The sequence below is a fragment of the Callospermophilus lateralis genome, chromosome 4 (assembly GCF_048772815.1).
Source record: "Callospermophilus lateralis isolate mCalLat2 chromosome 4, mCalLat2.hap1, whole genome shotgun sequence".
In the NCBI taxonomy this organism is placed as follows: domain Eukaryota; kingdom Metazoa; phylum Chordata; class Mammalia; order Rodentia; family Sciuridae; genus Callospermophilus; species Callospermophilus lateralis.
This window is the reverse complement of record NC_135308.1, coordinates 57,526,413-57,543,727: the sequence shown is the minus strand read 5'-3', so window position 1 is coordinate 57,543,727 and position 17,315 is coordinate 57,526,413. Positions and strand designations below refer to the sequence as shown.

General features: G+C 45.9%; 1 protein-coding gene across 1 annotated transcript; it reads right to left on the bottom strand.

Annotated features, from left to right (window-relative positions):
- Positions 1-2,929: 2,929 nt before the first annotated feature.
- Rnf122 (ring finger protein 122) lies at positions 2,930-17,315 on the bottom strand. Its single transcript, XM_076852503.1, has 6 exons — positions 16,904-17,315; positions 11,761-11,917; positions 6,340-6,385; positions 6,027-6,068; positions 4,147-4,229; positions 2,930-3,907 (listed from the first exon to the last, which is right to left on the bottom strand). The coding sequence occupies exons 1-6, from the start codon at positions 16,926-16,928 to the stop codon at positions 3,793-3,795; spliced, it is 468 nt and encodes a 155-aa protein (XP_076708618.1). The 5' UTR covers positions 16,929-17,315; the 3' UTR covers positions 2,930-3,792.

Sequence of the window (17,315 nt, the reverse complement as noted above, 5' to 3'; positions counted from 1 at the left end):
TCTTTGTTGCCTCTTCCTCTACAGAGCATAGGTCCTGGTTTCTTGTTGAGATCATCACATCAGAAAAGAACCACAAGCCATACCACAGCACAAAGGTGACATCAGTTGTTTTCCTGGTCTACATAGCTGCTTATCAGGAAGGAATTAAGCAAGCATGCTTCTTTTTTTTTTTTCTTTTGTTTTTAATGGGATCAATAGGAATCCAATGCTATTGTCTGGGGCATAGTAAACAGTTTAATTTTTTTTCATGAATTCATACAAGCTTACATAACTTGACCAGTTTGTCCTTGTCTCCAATGTGAGCACATCTCTTCCTCAGAATCTGCTTATATGGCTTCAATAGAAGATTAACCTGTCAGGGAGATGGTCAGAGACCTGTAAGATGATATCCAATGCCCAACGACAAAAGAGGGTGGTGGAATGGAAGTCAGAGGTCGGATCTGATTGTGGGGAAAACATAACAAACTGGGGAGGCCCTAGTAAAAATGGGAGAAGCCCTAGTGGATGTGGGGGTCAGGAGTAACAATTCATGGGAGATGGGTGAATGGGAGGGCTCAATGCTTCAAGGTACCCGTTGTCCCATTGTATCACAGTCAGAGATTTTCAAATTTTGCCCAATTGGAGCTCTCGATTTCTCAACACTACTCCTATTACCTATTCTATAAATAGTAGTCCCATATAAAGAAGTCATTCACAGTGAAGTTAAGAAAACAAACAAAACCAAATACCACCCATGGCTCTACATAATGGCAGACTGCACAGATTATTTGAGAAGTACCTGGTGTTTGTATCTTCCCTGACTTCATTAGCCCAGGAAGTTACTAGTACCTGGTATTTTCTTTGAGTTTCTCCATGGAGAGCCCATCTGCTTCCAAAGCTCTGTGGAGCAGTGAAGTTGATATTGAACTTAGATACGCCCTACCTGGGTTTACGCTTGGCCTTGACTCTTATTATTCATGGAATTACAGATGAACCATTGAGTTTTCTCAGCATTCTTTCCCTCATCCAGAATCAGAGGAGTTTACCCAGAAAGGACAGCAGAGCCCTTCATGGGGGAAGAAACTTGGTAGGTTTGCCTATTATCTTTTGATTGATCACATGGTGTTTGCCACAGGTAAGACCAGTGAAGTTGGAATCCAGGTGTATGTACAATTATTACTCAATTTCCTTCAACGGTTTACCCTTTGAAACATGTTCAGGGTGCTAATTCTTCAATAATTTGAATAGTACCACGTATGTTGTAGTTACCTATGAAGTTGCCTTACTGCACAGAGGAGAAAATAATAGGCTTAGCTCCTAAATGGTGCTAGATATAAATCTTAGGAAGCTCACCATATCATGTCCCAGGTTCCTGGCCCCACACAGGACTTAGCTGACTGCATTCTTCCCTGCCTTAACTTCATACAAAATCGTTTGCATTCCCTGGTTCAAAATAGGCTGGGTAATTCTTGCATGACTTTGGCCATACTACTGCTTTTAAGAGGCTCAGGCATCATATTCCAGCAGGCAACCCCCTGTTGTTCTTCCACAGCAGTTGAGCTAAGGGTTTCTGTGCCATACAAGCCTGTTCACCCCAAACACAGTACTCACGCTGCTTGCCCAAGGCAAGGACTGTTCTGTCTCCCAGTGCCTGGGATAGCATGGGTTCTGAAAACACTGAACTGAGTGACAAGACTACACTGATGACTATGAATTTGGGAGTTATGATTTAACCTGTGCTCAGCTGCTGCCAATTCATAGCCAGTCAGCTAAACAATATCCACTTTTCCCTTCTGTGTGGACATACTGCTCTGACTGAACAGAAGCAACACAGCATTTTTCCCCTGTCAGGTTGACCTCAGGATATCAATTAGAAAATCTATGAAACATATTTTAGTGCTAACGTTTTCATCTTGAGTTATGCTAATACTGATTAATTCCACACTGATGAATTGTCTTGAAGAAGAAGGGGAGATGATGAGGTAGGAAAGTTGAAGCCAACCTTTTGACCACCAGTATATCCTGATCCCAGCAGTATATCCACCATGAGGCCGTGGCAAGAGCTCTTGTTTTGCTTCAGTCATGCATCTTATTCCCTACACTAAAGCAAGCTGAAAGTGCTAAAGGAGTCCATGTCCCTGTGAGGAAAGATCAGTCCCCACAAGGTTGGTGGCAGCATGTAGCAGGTGAAGGTTTTGAGGAAGAGTAGGGTCATCCCCGAGCACAAGGAGGAAGAGGGGACAAGAATAAGTACACCCTTTGCAAGGGCAGAGGACCCTACTAACAGAGGTGGTAAGGACTCCACTAGGACTGCCAGTCCCCTCTGGACTGTCCAATGTAAATGCAAAGTGTGCCCATACCCTATGTCACACAAGCACAGGGGTGCCCTTGGGGCCTGTCACTTTCTGTATGGGCCTCTCTTGCACAGATGACTCACCAGCAAACCATATTTTGCTCAACAAATACTTAGCCTGTGCTCAGCACCCTGGGCTTTCTCCCTGGATGGCCATGGGCATGGCCCTTTTTCACAGAGCAGAGGGCAGCCAGGGCCCACATGCTTCATGCTTAAGACTGCATGGAAAATTGTTCCTGACATTCTCAGTCCACCTGACACACCCTGTTATTCAGAACCCTCTTGGGACATGGTGCAAGATCTGAGTGCACACAGTACCATAAAGCATTACCATGCCATTCTTCTAGATGTCATATAAGAGGCTAGGTTGTTCCAGCAAGTGGGTGTGTGTCTGATTTTGGTAGGAGGAGGCAGTGAGAGAGCTTTGTTCCCTCTATCAGCTGAGAGCCCCACAGGTTCAGGCTATAACCACAGGCAAAGGCTGGTTAGAGAAACTTGTTATTAAATTTAATTTTCTTTAAATACATAACTTTTTCCCACCCAAGCCCACTCTAGGGAGGGGCAGAAGCCTTTCCCACCCCTGAATTAAGCCTGAGATGGTGAGGATGAAGTATAAAAATACTATTTACAAAGGGGAAGCGGGTATCTTGCTGCTGTAACCTCCAGATGCCCCTGTCCCCAGACCCCTTTTGTTCCTTTAGAAAAAACCTCTGAGAACCAGGCTGTGTGTAGGACAAACCCTTCCTCTAGCGAGGCCTTCACACCACAACAAGAAATAGGAAGCTCTGAGATTAACTGAGGAAGAGGGAGAGAACAGATAGCTAGCACCTCAGATCCTAGTAGGGGAAGGGATCGGTGCCCCTGTCCCCTGTAGTCAGCTAGCCAGCCAGCCAGCCTTTATTTCAATAGGTTCCATGTAAACATTGACTTATTCCTTTTAGAGGTCCCTGCTCTCCCCTGTTTCATGCAGAGCCTCCCTCACCTCCAGTGGAAGTACTTGATTCTTGGATCTTTCCTTCCTTCCCTTCTAACCTCCTAGGAGGAGCGGGGATGAGACACTGGAGGTGTGACAAGAGTCAGCTCATTGCCCCTAAGTCAGGGAAGCTTGCCTTCCATGGAGAACCTTCAAATAGGGTGCTCCACGTTCACAGCCAGATAAAGATGGATTTCTTCCCAGAGCATGGACAAGGTAAGTAGATAGTCCAGTGCCAGGATACAGAGGTCTGGCTGGTTGAGGCCATCAGTACTGAGTAATAGGGAAGGAGGCTTCAGGAGGCAGAGAGGTGAAGCAAGGCTGGCACTGGTCTCGCCCTGCTGGGGGAAGACCAGCCCCGTGCCGTTCTCCCTTTTAGGTAAGCGTGACCATCATCATCCAAGACTTGTTCATAGTAGCTGTGCAAGAGAGACCAGGTGCCCACATGGTAAGAAGTCTTCTCCAGGTCTTGGTGTAGAGGCAGCCCTCACACCAGCTCATCCAGTAGGATCCCGATGCTCTGAGTGGCCTCTGCAGGCCCAGCGATGGGCTTGTTGCACATGGGGCAGACACAGCGCACTTCCAGCCATTTCACTAGGCACCTGTGAACGACAGAATTGTTATTTCTAAGAAGATCCCTCAGACTGCTCCAGCTGCTTCTCAGTCCCACTGCTTCCTGCCATAACCTAACACTTCTGGCTTGTCTGGTGTTCAGACAAGACCAAATCTAGGGCATCACTGGTAAGGGGAAGATGGGAGGTGATAAGGAGTGAAAGGTTCTAGAAAATGCTCCCCGATTATTTCTTCTCCACAGGGCAACCCTGGCCATAACCCCACATACTTGCGGTGAAAGGCATGTTGGCATGGGAGCACGCCCAACTCGTCCTTCCCCTTGAAGTCTTCCAGACAGACTGCACAGGTCTGCTGCAGGGAGAAAGGGGGCGTGTGAGAGGAGATTGCAGAAGCACTTCACTCACCCATCCTGGAGGTCCTCGTCTCATCCACAGCCAAATAAACTCCATTCTAGCCCTTTATCAACCCTTTATTCTCTTTTGTCAACCAGAGAACAAATTTGTTCTCACGGAGAAACGAGCCCTATTTTATAGAACTCTATTGACAGAATTGGTGGCCATTAACCCCATGTGGCAGCTTCAATTGAAACTAATCAAGATAAGACAAAATTGCAATTTAGTTTATCAGTTGCAGTAGATACACTTTTTCTTTTTTGATTATTACAAAAGTTTATTTAATCCAGAGTTTAATATGAATAATGTGGGTTGAAGGCATATATCAGTGGTATAGTAGTTGTTTAGCATGTGCAAGGCCCTAAGTTTGATCCCAGAAACACGAAACAAACAAAAAAAGAAAAAAATATATAAGATCCAATTTTCCCAAGTTTTATGTCATAAGCTAAAACAGGTCTTTTGGAGAAGGGACATGGATTTCTCTGCTGGACAGACATTATTTATACTCATGCCAAGATTTCTAAGTATGATACTATTTCCTCATGTTAGCATGATTCCAATATTGTTCCACAGCCTCTAGTTGCCCTCTCTACACAGTTATCTATCGCGTGATTTATAGAGACCAAATCCTTGCAGCATTCCTTGAACATGTCTGCCCCCATGTATAGATTTTTTCAACTCAGGAAAGTGAGCTTTGCTCATGTGGTCTACTTGGCTGACTCAAAGCTGCTTTGAAACAGAATTCGCATCCTCCCTCGTGCTCCACCAGTAGACAGCCCCATTTCAAATGCTTAGTAGCTACATGTGGTTAATGATCCCCATATTGGACAGGACAGATGTAAAACATTTCTGTTATCATGTAAGTTTCCACTGGACAGTGATGTAACTAGGAGAATAGTTTTAAATCCTCTCTAGCATATACATGGAACAAGGAGGATAATAGTAAAAGTAAATAAAGGGATGGGATGGATGTGGTCAGTTACATTCTTTTGAGACTTAAGTCCTTAGGTATCAGCCTCCATGATCTCAGTTGAATTATTCTTTTAAGAAGGCTTAGAAACCACTTGAACTTTCCTGGGTGTCCCAGCAGACATCAAAAATAAGAATGCAGTGAGGCCACGTCTGGGCAGTCTCGTGTTTGGTGATGCTGGCATCCTCCCCATTCCCAAACAACCACAGACACTCTCTGGTTAGGAGTGTCTGTGGTTACCGAGGAAAGCCTTGGAAAATGGATTAAGTGACCTCAAAGGCATAGGTGGGAAAGGATCAGGAAATGGCCAATTAAGGGTCAGATTTGAGGGGACCCAAAGAATTGGTATGTGTGCGGGGATCCGGGAAATGGAGGAAAAACGGGGAGGAGCCACTGGGATGGATTCACAGATCAGAGGTTAGGACAGGGTCTATACACTGGTAAACGCAGGAAAGTTAGCTGAAATTTTCCTATGGTGTGAAGCACTGTGATCAGCCTTCCCTTGAAGATCATGCATAGCAGGATTCCTGGGGCCATGGTGTTGCTACGAACCCAAATCCTTGTGTGAATCCCCCCTGCTCTTTGTTCCCCCTGCATGAGCTGTTCTAGCCATAATGAATTCCATATATTGATTACCTGCAGGCATGAGTCCCTTTTATTTGGCCAAAGCGAATACAAAAACAGAGACTAAAAACATTCTCAAAAAGATCCTGGCAGAGAGCTGGAGAAAGGTGCTGTCTGCCTTACCTGCTGGGGCCCTCCTGCATACCGTCCCGGGACACTTACCCCATAGAGCTGCAACTTCTTGGCATCACCTTTAAGCACCACCTGGAAGAAGATGGGGAAAGATGTCTGAAGGAACCAGCACAGGGCCTGCAGGATGGGCCGGTGAAGGGAGTTCCCTGTCTTTCATGGGGTGTCTCCCTGATTCCCATGGAGGAGGAGGGCTCTGGACAGTATGGGGAAAGCCTGACTTGAGGACAGTGAAAGGAGCTAGTCTCAGGGAGGCCCAGAGCTGAGGCCAAGCGGGTACAGACGAGGGGAACTTGAGCTTCTGCTTTCTCGAGGAGGAAATGGCAGGCAAAGAGGTGGCACTTACCTCCTTATAGCCATATCGTTCGCTCTGTGCCTGGTTCCGGAGTTTGCTGGGGGAAAAAGAAAAAGGTAAGAGAGATGATTACTATGTTTTGGCATAAACAGTGCAATCACAGCAGGCCAGGCTGGCTGGCTACTTGGGCATTCTTCTGGGAGTGAGGAGAGATGCTTGTCCTCTAGATGCCAGGGAATATGGTTCTGACCCATCCAGGCCACCCAGAATTGACCAAAGACTAAGCCTCTTATTGATGCTCAGCAGATCCCATACATAGCTTGGGAGACTCCCAGGCAGAACACCCCACATAGCTCAGTGACTCTCCCGGCCCTTTCCCAGCAGGTAAATTCCTCAGATATCCAAACAATACAGATCAACAATGTGCTTTCCAACTGTAGAGAAGGAGTTAGATATTCTTAGAAGGGATCCTTCTATCAAGCCAGGGTAGCGGGACAATAAGTCTCTTTTGACCTAGGGGAATTTTCCACTTGGAGAACACAAGTATTCCGGAACCAAAGCACACTCTTCCCTTCAAGTGCCAAACAAACAGTCCAGACGATGCCTTCTTTGTTTCTGCCTCTTCATTGTAAGCTGGTGGCCTGCAAACAGCCTACCTCGCCGTAGCCAAAACACGGCATGTTGTTACTAATAGCAATGGCATAATAGTTAATGGGGTATGTGCTACATGTTGATCGGACACTGACCTAGTCAAATTTGTTCTCACTGAGTCCAAGTAACTCTAAAAGGGGAGAAACTTTCCTTTTTATACATGAGGAAAATGAAACCCTACGAAGCTAAGAAATTTGCTCAAACTTCACAGAGCTACTTGGCAGCTGTGTCCGGTCGAATCAAACTCCAAGTGATTATAGAGCCCATTCTCTTTACTACAGAATATGATCTGTCCCCCCCCCCCCCCCCCCCGCAATCAGGATGTATACATCATAGTCCTGAGAATGTGATATGATCTTGGGTCACACCTTTACATCTCACGAAGTCTAAGACTCTCTGAATGGCTTACTATGCAAATGGCTGGGACCATAATTATGCACAAATTTGTGCTGCTTTACTTTTCATGGGGAAAACTTACTCTGACAGCAGGTACCTTTAGAAGGCCTCCTATGCCTGGGCTATAACAGAACCTGGGCTATAACAGAGCTAGTGCTCTCTCTCTCTCATTTTTTTTTTTTTTTCTTTTTTAGTGCTGGAGATTGAGCCTTGCCACATGCTAAGCACATGTGCTTTACCACTGGGCTATGCTCCCAGCCCTCACTGATTATTTCTAACCCTGGCTTGGGTTACTGGAAGCAAACATCAGAAACTCACCAAATTATAGTACGGACAATCTAAGGGGCAAATTTACCTCACTCCCATTTTTTACAGAACCCAGAAGTTAAGAATAGGTTTTATACTTCAATGCATGAAAATAGAAGTAAAGGGAGCTGAGGGTATAGCTCAGTGGTAGAGTGCTTGCCTAGCATGTGCAAGACCCTACGCTTAATGCCAGTTCCAGCAAAAAAGAATATAGAAGAAGAATATCTCATAAAAACAAACTAGTAACAAAAAAAAATAATTTTATCTCTTGACATAAAAGATACATGAAATTCAGGGTTGGGGATGTGGCTCAGTGGTAGAGCACTCGCCTAGCACATGTGAGGCCCTAGATTCCATCCCTAGTGCCTCAGAAAAACATATACATGAAATTCAAATTTCAGTGTTCAATTAAATGGTACCAGCACACTGACATGCTCAGTTCATTTATCGGCTGCTTTGGCACGTAAACAGAGGAGCTGGGTGGATATGATAGAAACCTCATGACCCACAAAGCCTAAAATATCTACTATCTGATTTTTTTTTTAAAAGAGAGAGTGAGAGAGGGAGAGAGAGAGAGAAAGAGAGAACTTTTTAATATTTTATTTTTTAGTTTTCGGCGAACACAACATCTTTGTTTGTAAGTGGTGCTGAGGATTGAACCTGGGCCGCACGCATGCCAGGCGAGCGTGCTACCGCTTGAGCCACATCTCCAGCCCATACTATCTGATTCTGTATAGAAAAAAGATTGCTGACCCAAGTTAGAAACCGAGACCATGAATCATGGAGAGGTTCAGTCACAGCAGGTGTGAAGATGCCCCACAGGCTTAAGAGAGCCTGAGACTGCTGTCAGGGTGGTGGAGAGAAGGTGCAGGCGGAGCTATAGCTTAGACACAGTGTAGGCCAGATAAGGGGCTGCCAGCCTCTTCCATCCTTCCTGACAGGAAATCACATGAGCCAGCAAGGTCATATGCTCCTGGAGCCTCTGGAGATGTCAAGTCCAAGTGGACTCCTGCCAAGGGCTTGGGGCTGGGGCAGCCTTCCCCTTCTTTCCACTATGGTCCAGAAAATATAGTCATACAAATGCATATGTCTCTCTTCTCAACTTCCACATCAGAGGGGCAGAGAAGATGCATCCAAAGCTTAAGTGAGCTAATCTGTTATCTGACAGTGAGTTAAATGGAGGAAAGGTGAATGTGTTCTCATCATCAGGGAGCTCAAAGCCAGTCTGAGGGAGAAGAACACTGTTGTTCCATTACCAGCTATGTGCAGAGTACATAAGGAAGTGATGAAGAGCCTGTGTGATGGTTTTATTTTTGTTTTGCTTTGTAGTGCTAAGGATCAAACCAGGAGCCTCAAATGTGCTGGACAAGCACGACTCAGATACCTCCCCTGCAATCCGGTTGAACCTTGGTGCCTAAGGTATCCTCCCTTTCCCTCACCTGTCTCATCTAGCTGGTTCTCTGTGATGATCATACTCAGAGATCTTCCAGAACCCTCAGCATGAAGAAGGGTTTCACAGTTACACCTTTATCTTGTATAGAGATTTCTAGCTCAGGAAGGATTAGATTGTGATGAAACTGGGGCTTCAAAAGGTTGCAAGGAAAACAGAGCAAAAAGACAAGAGCTCGGGCCATCCCAGCTGGAGATGGACAGGTGGCCTTCTCAGCTGTTGGCTGAGCAAAGCAACTAAAAATACCCGGGATTCAATAAGACCATCCCTAGCTACTGCCAGCACGTTCTCCTTTCCTCTCTTCCCTTTTAGAAGAAACAATGAAGCCAGGTCCCGAAAATAATTGTTCCTTTCCTGCCCATTTGTACTTCACTGGCCCCTCCATCCTGTGCAGGGCAGAGGTCAGCACTGAGGGGAAAAAGGAGCACTGGGCAGCAGGGGAGCAGAGGCTGGCTTTGGCTGATGAGCTCACCAGGTCAGGAGCAGTGGTCATGGTCCTATTTTGGCCTAGGAGGAAACTAAGAAGCAGAGAGAGGAAGTGGCTTCTATGCTTGGGTGTCTTTCTATATATAGGTACACATACCACATACCAGTGGGCCTCTGAAGCCATGAAACTCCAGGGTCAACTGGCTTTGGGCGGGCTGCAGGACAGGGTGATAAAGGAGCAGATTACTGCAGAAGGGACAGGTGGCCCAGAGCTGCCCCACAGTGGGACAGCTTTTAGTATCATATGGTTACTGCTCTGTTCTTTTACGGCAGCCAAAGAGAAACAAATCAGTGACACATGGTTCCCTTGCCTGTGCTTCTTTCTCTAGGACTCCAATGCCCAGCTGGAAGTGGGTACAAATAATGGCACAGAAGTTCCCCCACTTCCCATGAAAGGAATTAGACTCCTGGAGAGCACAGCTACAGAAGGAATCTAACAGATCAACCAATTGTTACCATGCTAGCCCACCGGTGGCATCTCCCTTGATGTGTGACCTTGGGCAAGTCCTTAACTGAGCATGAATGTCTTCATTTATACTTGAGCTAATAACTAAACCTGTTCAGAAAAGACTGTTCAGAAAAGCTGGTGAGCTAAATGGTTTACAAAATGCTAACCACGATGCCTGGAACACAGGAAAGCTCTTGGTAAAGAGTAGCTGAAAACCGAAGGTTATATCTATTAGTGGCACAGTTAGGAAACAAACCCACTTCCTTGTCACTTACTTTCTGGCCGGAGGGATCAACTCTGGATTTTCTTCTGCTGACCGCCTTTGCTACTTGGCATGTATGTATGTGTGTTTGTGCATGTAGAAAGGGTCCAAATAGAGTTGGTTTTATGGACTCCTTTTAGTTTCATCCTAAATAAGTATTTGTATTTGATATGAATACATATCAAATACAAATACTTATTAGTATTTACCTTTTGAGGAAATGGAATGGCTCAGTACAGGGGTTCATAGGAATAAGTTGGTGGTTAGACAAGTTTGAGGGAGAAAACTTAGGGTTCAAGAAAATGGAGAAGAATGGGAGGGAGGAAAAGATACTATAAGTCTATTCTTACCCCCAATTAATAATGAAGTACAAATTTAACACTCAACTATACAAAGAGGGAAAATAAACCATTATTTTCTTTGCGTAGACTTAGGCAGAAAAGTCTAGTCCTGGGGACCTGTTTTGAAAAGTTCTGAAGAATAGCCCCAAGGGAGCCAATTGGAACTTCGGAGAAATGCCTGAGGGGATATCCATGTCCCCTTCCTTGAGGTATATGGACAAGTGTCTGCCACTCCCTGCTAGCTGCTTTCCAGTTGAAGGATGCACCCAGCAGGGTATCTTAGTGGGGAGTCAGGGCTCCTTGTCCTTAATCTCCTTAAACAATTTAATCAGATACTGGCCTAGACCCCAGCTGACATCTACCCAGGCAATTGGTAATATGTGTGGTAGGAGAGGGGTCAGTTGTCACATGTTTTATTGGCCAGAGATGTCCAACCCTCTCCAATGTACAGGACAGTCCCATATAGTCAGAAATATTACTACCCTGATTTCTACTCTGAATGTCAAAGTGCTCCAAGTTTTTCCTTTAGAAAATAGCTACCAGTTCCCATGTCCTTCAACAGCAGGAAAAAAAAGAACGGTTCCAGGAGCTTGGTTACCCCTGCCAACCTCAAGTCCCTCCCTGGATCCCCAAGCAATTAAGAATAAATGACATTTTTCATTCCCCCCTCCCTGCTTCTCCAAAATAAAAGCTTCCAAGACAGAATCAACATATAGCTCTCCAGACATCAGCTTGCTAGTATCAACATGAGGAACTGACAACAAGATTTCTCAGGAGGGCAGAGAAACATGCCTCTGGTATCATGGATATCCTGGCATCCTAGAGGGCATAAGTGTGGAGGAAAGAAGGATACTCAGGGACCACCAACTATACTACACAGCTGGATAGTAATTCTAGGCAACCTTCCAACAATTGGCCCAGAGATGGGATACAATCCAACCCTTGGTGACCTTATGTGCTCTGGGACAACTTGATAGGCTGATATAAATAGAAACAGCAGGCCTCAGGGGCCCAGAGAGGAGCAGGCTTAGCCATGTTCTCCCAGCAGTGGCTCCAGCCTGAGATTAGTGACTCTAACCTGGTTTCCTCCCTCCTTGAATTCCCTCTCTAAGTAAGCCAGTGACCCACCTACCTGATAAAATAGCAGCAGAAAATGAGGCTGAGCATGAAGACAAAGATGCCCGTGCCGAAGATGACCATATAGATGTTGAGAGGAAGGTCTTGGAAACTGATGGGTGGCATTGAGCAGGACTTGTTAGTGCTAACCAGTCCCAGGCCACAAAAACACCCTGCAAAAGAAGAAGAAAAATAATATTAGACTTGGAAATTTATCCCTGAGGGTGATGGCACACCGTGTCAGCTGGAGTGGAAAGAATAATGGCAGGCTAAGGCTCCTAAACCTCTGATTCTTTGGCTTGAGCTAATATCACAGCTCTAACTCTTACTAGGTTTTTATGATCTTGGGTAAATTGTTTAACCAATATGTGAAATGGAATTCCATTCAAGGTACCTATAGGGATCAAGGATTTAGATCAAGGAGAAAATGGGAAACCCAGTTCCATCATGTAGAAGCTCACAGACTGAAGAAGGGCCACAGGTGAGAAAACAAATTACCTGGGTTCTAACCCAACTCTCCCTAGCTAGCTGCATGACCTTTAAGAAGCCTACCTCTCTAAGCTTCACATGTCATCTAAAAACCAGCAAAATATAGAGAGGACTTAAAATGACAGTATAAGAAATAGACTTCATAAATTGCAAAGTGCAATTGCAAAGGTCATTTGTCATTATTAAGCCACCTGCTCCAGAAGACAAGCTGTGCCAGGACTAGAATAGAAATTGTTCACTCCAAGTCCAGGCCAGTGTTCCAGAAAGTGGAGATGAGGGTTGGGGGTGGGGAGTTGCAGCTTCCCTTACTGGTCCCTTACTCTGTCCTTTGTACTCAGTCTCATGGTACAGTTCCACTATGGAGATGGTACACCCTGGAAACTTGTTAGATGTGCAGAATCTTGGGCCCAGCCCAGGCTAAAAGAACTAGAATCAACATTTTCACAAGAGACTCAGGTAACTCTTCCGAACAGTTTGTCTGAGAAGCACTAAGTGAGTCAATCTGCTTCCCTTTTCACGTGGCTCAGAGATACGGCCTGATTGGCTTTCCCATTGTGGCAGTCATTTCCCTCTAGCTAGTATTTGGTGTTGACATGTTGACATGGGTATGTGAGCAGGTTCTGGGCAAAGGCACAAAGTTCTGCTGGGAAAGAAAAGCTTCTCTTTCTGTCATGTCTCCCTGGACACCTAGAAGGGTAGGAGGCAGCTTGTAGCTGGAAAGAGAACTGATAGAAAGCTGATGGCTTAGAATGGCAGTAGGAAGGGAAAGGGGAGAATTCTTCAGTAACAAAACTTGGGACTGCTGTGTCCCAATTCCCAACTGCATTCTCATGATTCCAATTTAAATTTATTTTTTTTAAACAGTTGGGGTCTTACTATGTTGCCCAGGTTGGCCTGGAACTCCTAGACTCAAGTGATGCTTCTGGAGACTACAGGGGTACACCACTATATGTGGCTTCCAGTTTCATCACTGGAATGCCACAGTAAAATGTCACTTTTCCCACCAATGCAGGAAAAAAACAACACCAACAAAAAAACCCCTTAATCATTAAATAATCTCCCTAAAGTAAACAGCTAAGGAGCCCTAGCTCCCAAAGTCTCTATGCTCTTAGGTTCTAGGCATAGAGGCTTTAAGTTAGGAGTCAGGAATTGATAGTATGCTGTAGAATTAGATAAATACTAGTGCTAACACCACTCAGCAGAAGGTTGACTCCAAAGACTGGAAGTCAACTCTGACTTGGTATATTTCATTCCTTTTCATCACCTTTATCCAAATCTCTTTCAGAGTGTGCTGCTTCCTATTGTACATCTCTATTCCAAATACTCATTACTGACTAGTTGTCTCTTAATTGCTGTCATTGCTGTTTCCAGTTTCATCTCCTCTAATTTTCCCCACATGTCTACCACATCCTCTCATTCCATTTATCGTGTACTTTCCAAATGCATGTCTGGTTTCAAGTCCTCCCCTGTCCCTTTGCAATTCCCCAGTGTTTTCAACACTTCCACATATGACCATTCTCCTCACATTTTCTTGCCCAATCTTGTCCTCATCTGCATCTATACCTTCATTCATGCAGTCTTTCCTGCCTAGAACTCCCTCCTTCTTCCTAAAGTTCACCACCTGTTCTTTGTAATATTCCAAAGAGCTGTGTTGTCCTGAATTCTACAGTGCTCACAACCTGTATGGCTTATTCTGGCCCTTGCTCATTCAATGTTTTATATACTCGTTTCTAGCATCAACTTAGTTTAAGTATGCATTGAGCATTGATTATATAAACACTAAGATAGTAAGGACAAAGAAGAGTGGAAGAATCATCGGACGATCTTACTCTACAGAAAAGCAGAGACACAAAGATTTTCATGACATAAAGTTAGGTTTCACAGAAGAGGTGTGTCTAAGACTGAGAACCAAGACTAAGAGTCACCGAGAGTATAGTCCTAACAAGCCCAAATACTCCAAGTCTGAGGACATCAATATGAACTTTCATATATTTTTCCAGTGCCTAGCCTAGTGTTTGGCTTGTCTTGATAACTAGTTAATAGATAAATAACTCCCTGCTTTCTCAAAACAACCTGGTCCCCTTGGCAAAGCTCCTACTTGAAAGTAAGAAGATTGATGTTTGGGAAAACTGCCCAGAAAGTGCCCTCAGCCAATAAATCACCAGTCAACCAACAAGTATTGTTAAAGGCCTGCTTTATGCCCTGACCTAGACATTGTTTGAAAACAGAAAGTAAAAGAAGTTCTTGTTCTGAAGGACTTTTTAATTAAGGGGAAATTAAGGAAATAATTAGCTATTAAGCTTTGCTGTGTTCATTAGAAAGCCCCTTGCTTCTAGACTGCAGGGGAGATTAGAAACTAAGACACTTTCACCACCCTTTCCCACTAAAATATTTGCTCTCCATGGGCTAAAGGATATCAATTTTCTATGAGGAGATCATGCTAGACTGGCCTGAGAAAGCCAACCTTCAATCTATACTGGCCAAGGGCCTCAGGACTTCCCTTCCAAAAAACTATATCTTCTTTTCAATGCTAATGAGGTGTTCTGCCCCACCCCAGTCTCTCACTTCTTAAGGTAGGAGAGGCAGTTTTTGTGTCATTTCAATGACCCTTCTCTTTCTTTATTCTCACAACCTGTACCATTTGCTCTGGCCTCAGCCTTATCTGATGCTAATAAGCTGTCTTAACTTACCCTCTCTCCATTTGCATTGGCTCTTCTGTGTTATCTTTCATGAGCTGAATCCTGGTATCTTTTGGGTCCCAAAGAACCTAATTTTGTTTCCTGATCTGGGGACTTGCAAAGCTGTGGTAGCAACCATTGCAGAGAGTATACATATGTACCCTGGAGGCACTGTGGCCCCAGCAGCCCTCCAATCAGTTTATCTCTTCCATCTTTTCCTGTCTCATAAAGGCTTTCCCTGGGGCTCCAGGACTAGGTTAGTGCAAGAAACTTGCAAAGAACAGAGATTGCTAGTCCCAGGTAATAGGAGCTCCAGCTGTTTTCCTTAGGGGTAGGAAAGGCTGTTGCTTCCTCACTGGAGTCAAAGGACAGTATTAGTCAGCCACTTTAAGAAGTGAAAGATATGGGCTGGAGTGCAGTTCAGGGGTAGAGCTGTGTTTAGCATGAGCATCAGTCTTAGGTTTAATACTCAGCAAGACACGGGGGAAAGTGTGAAAGGTTAAGCAAGACTTTCCCGGTCTAAAATCGCATTTGAAAGGTAGCAGTCCAGAAGAAAGATCAGTGTTAACCACCACCCCTTAGTTCTAAGTCTCTGTTCCATTGTTTCCGCCAACCTATGAAAGCCTTGACATCAGAATGTCTCATCTCAGCTGGCAGGCTGAGAGCAAGAATGACGTCAGAGAAGGGCTGGCCAAGAAAGACCAGGGGATCTGGGAACTGCTTCTCCTTCCCAGCCAACGGGAATCTTTCCCAGATGCTGGGATGCACCGTCCTTCCTCAACCCCCATCCTCCGCCCCCTCTCCCACATTACCCGCCTATCACACACGGCTTGGTTCATTTTCAGGAAATTAGATCCGACTAGCAAAAGGAGGAAGAAGGGGGATGGGGGACACTCATACACATGCTGCCCAAACCCGGCCTTAAAACAAAAGCCTCTTGAAATAATTAATCCAAGATCTGGCAGGAGTCTACTCTCAAGAATGGATCTTTTCCCCCTCCTAACTAGCCAGGCTGCCACACTCAAAATAAGGCCAGCTGCTTCCCACCTCCTTCTAGACTCCCGCTACCCCCACTCCCAGAGTCGGAAAAACGCGGTCAAGATTCTAGGACCACTGGGGAAGGGTGGGTGAATATTGGTATTTAAAAGCGATTTGCTCAGAAGTCTTCCTTCCGGGCAGTTTCAGTGAGAAATTCAGACCCAAACCTAATCTGTATCACCTGAACCGCCAAAAAGTCTCAGGTGAGATGAACTAACTCAGCAGCCACAACCAGGCCTGGATTGGGGGATGACGGGTGGGGGGCTGGGTCTGGAGGTGAGGTCACCACCCAGGCTCGGGAACAGACCGCATAGCCTGGCCTTGGGGCCGGAAAGCAGAGCTCCTGCTAGGCCAGCCTCCTACCACAGGAATAGCTAGGAGCCGAGGTATCTGCAAGACTTTATTCATTCAGTAAAGCGAGACTCTAATCCATCGTCTTCCACCGGCAGAGTCCCACTAGCTGCTAGTGGGAACCCAACAAAGAGAGAGGAAGTCACCCCCGCGCCTTGTCCCGCACGCTGCACTGTATACATATTTAAAATAGCCTGCAAAGTTTCAGACCGGGAACTTGAGCTCCCTCTAGGAGAACCTAGCCCGAGCGTGGATTTAATTCTCCAACCACCACAACAAAGAACAGAGTTTGAGCGCACAAAGGCAGGGGAAGGGGGTAGAAAAGCCGAATCGCCACACAAAGGCTGGGAACCACTTGGCTCCCACGCCCCTGGCCTGCCACACTTTCAGAGACCCCTTCCAAGCCCTCGCGTTAAAACTGGATTGTTTCAAATTCCGCGCTGTGCACCGCAGAGTTGGACACCAGGTCGTCTTCTTCGCCGTCCCATTGCATGAAAAACTTAACTCGAGAGCTAAGACGAACCCATCTGACGTTAAACCTTGCGCCCCCTTGGCGTCTGCGGCCAGTCCAGAGTCCGCTCGCCTTCCCGCCCCGAGACTCACCGTTACACCACTGGAATGGGTGCATCAATGAAGTCTGGGCGGGCCTTCTCGGGCGAACGAACGCAGGCGGAGGGGAGGGCAGGCGGGTAAGGCGCAGCGCCTAGCGGGTCCCCAGGAGTGGCCGGTGCAGTGTGCAGCAGCCAGCCGCTTTTCTCGAAAAGTCCAACTCCCTCCGGAGTGGGGGGTTGCACTAAGGACGGTTTTCAGAGCAACAAAGAGGAAAGAGGAGGAAACAAACAGAAACTCTCCCGGAGCAGAAGCACAGAGGAAAATGCACGAAGGGCTTCGGGTTGCGGGAGATGCGGAGCGATGCAGAGCCAGGAGGGAGTGCCCAGACGGCAGCAACTCCCAGCTAGTAGAAGCAAAGGCTTTAGCGGGAAGCTAGGCTCGAGTCCCACTGTGCGAAGGAGAA

Coding starts and splice junctions, on each gene's coding strand:
- Rnf122 (XM_076852503.1), bottom strand. CDS start 16,928: ATGCACCCATTCCAGTGGTGTAACG. Junction 6,069..6,339: donor AACGATATGGCTATAAGGAG/GTAAGTGCCACC, acceptor ATCTTCTTCCAG/GTGGTGCTTAAAGGTGATGC. Junction 3,908..4,146: donor CAACATGCCTTTCACCGCAA/GTATGTGGGGTT, acceptor TGTCGTTCACAG/GTGCCTAGTGAAATGGCTGG.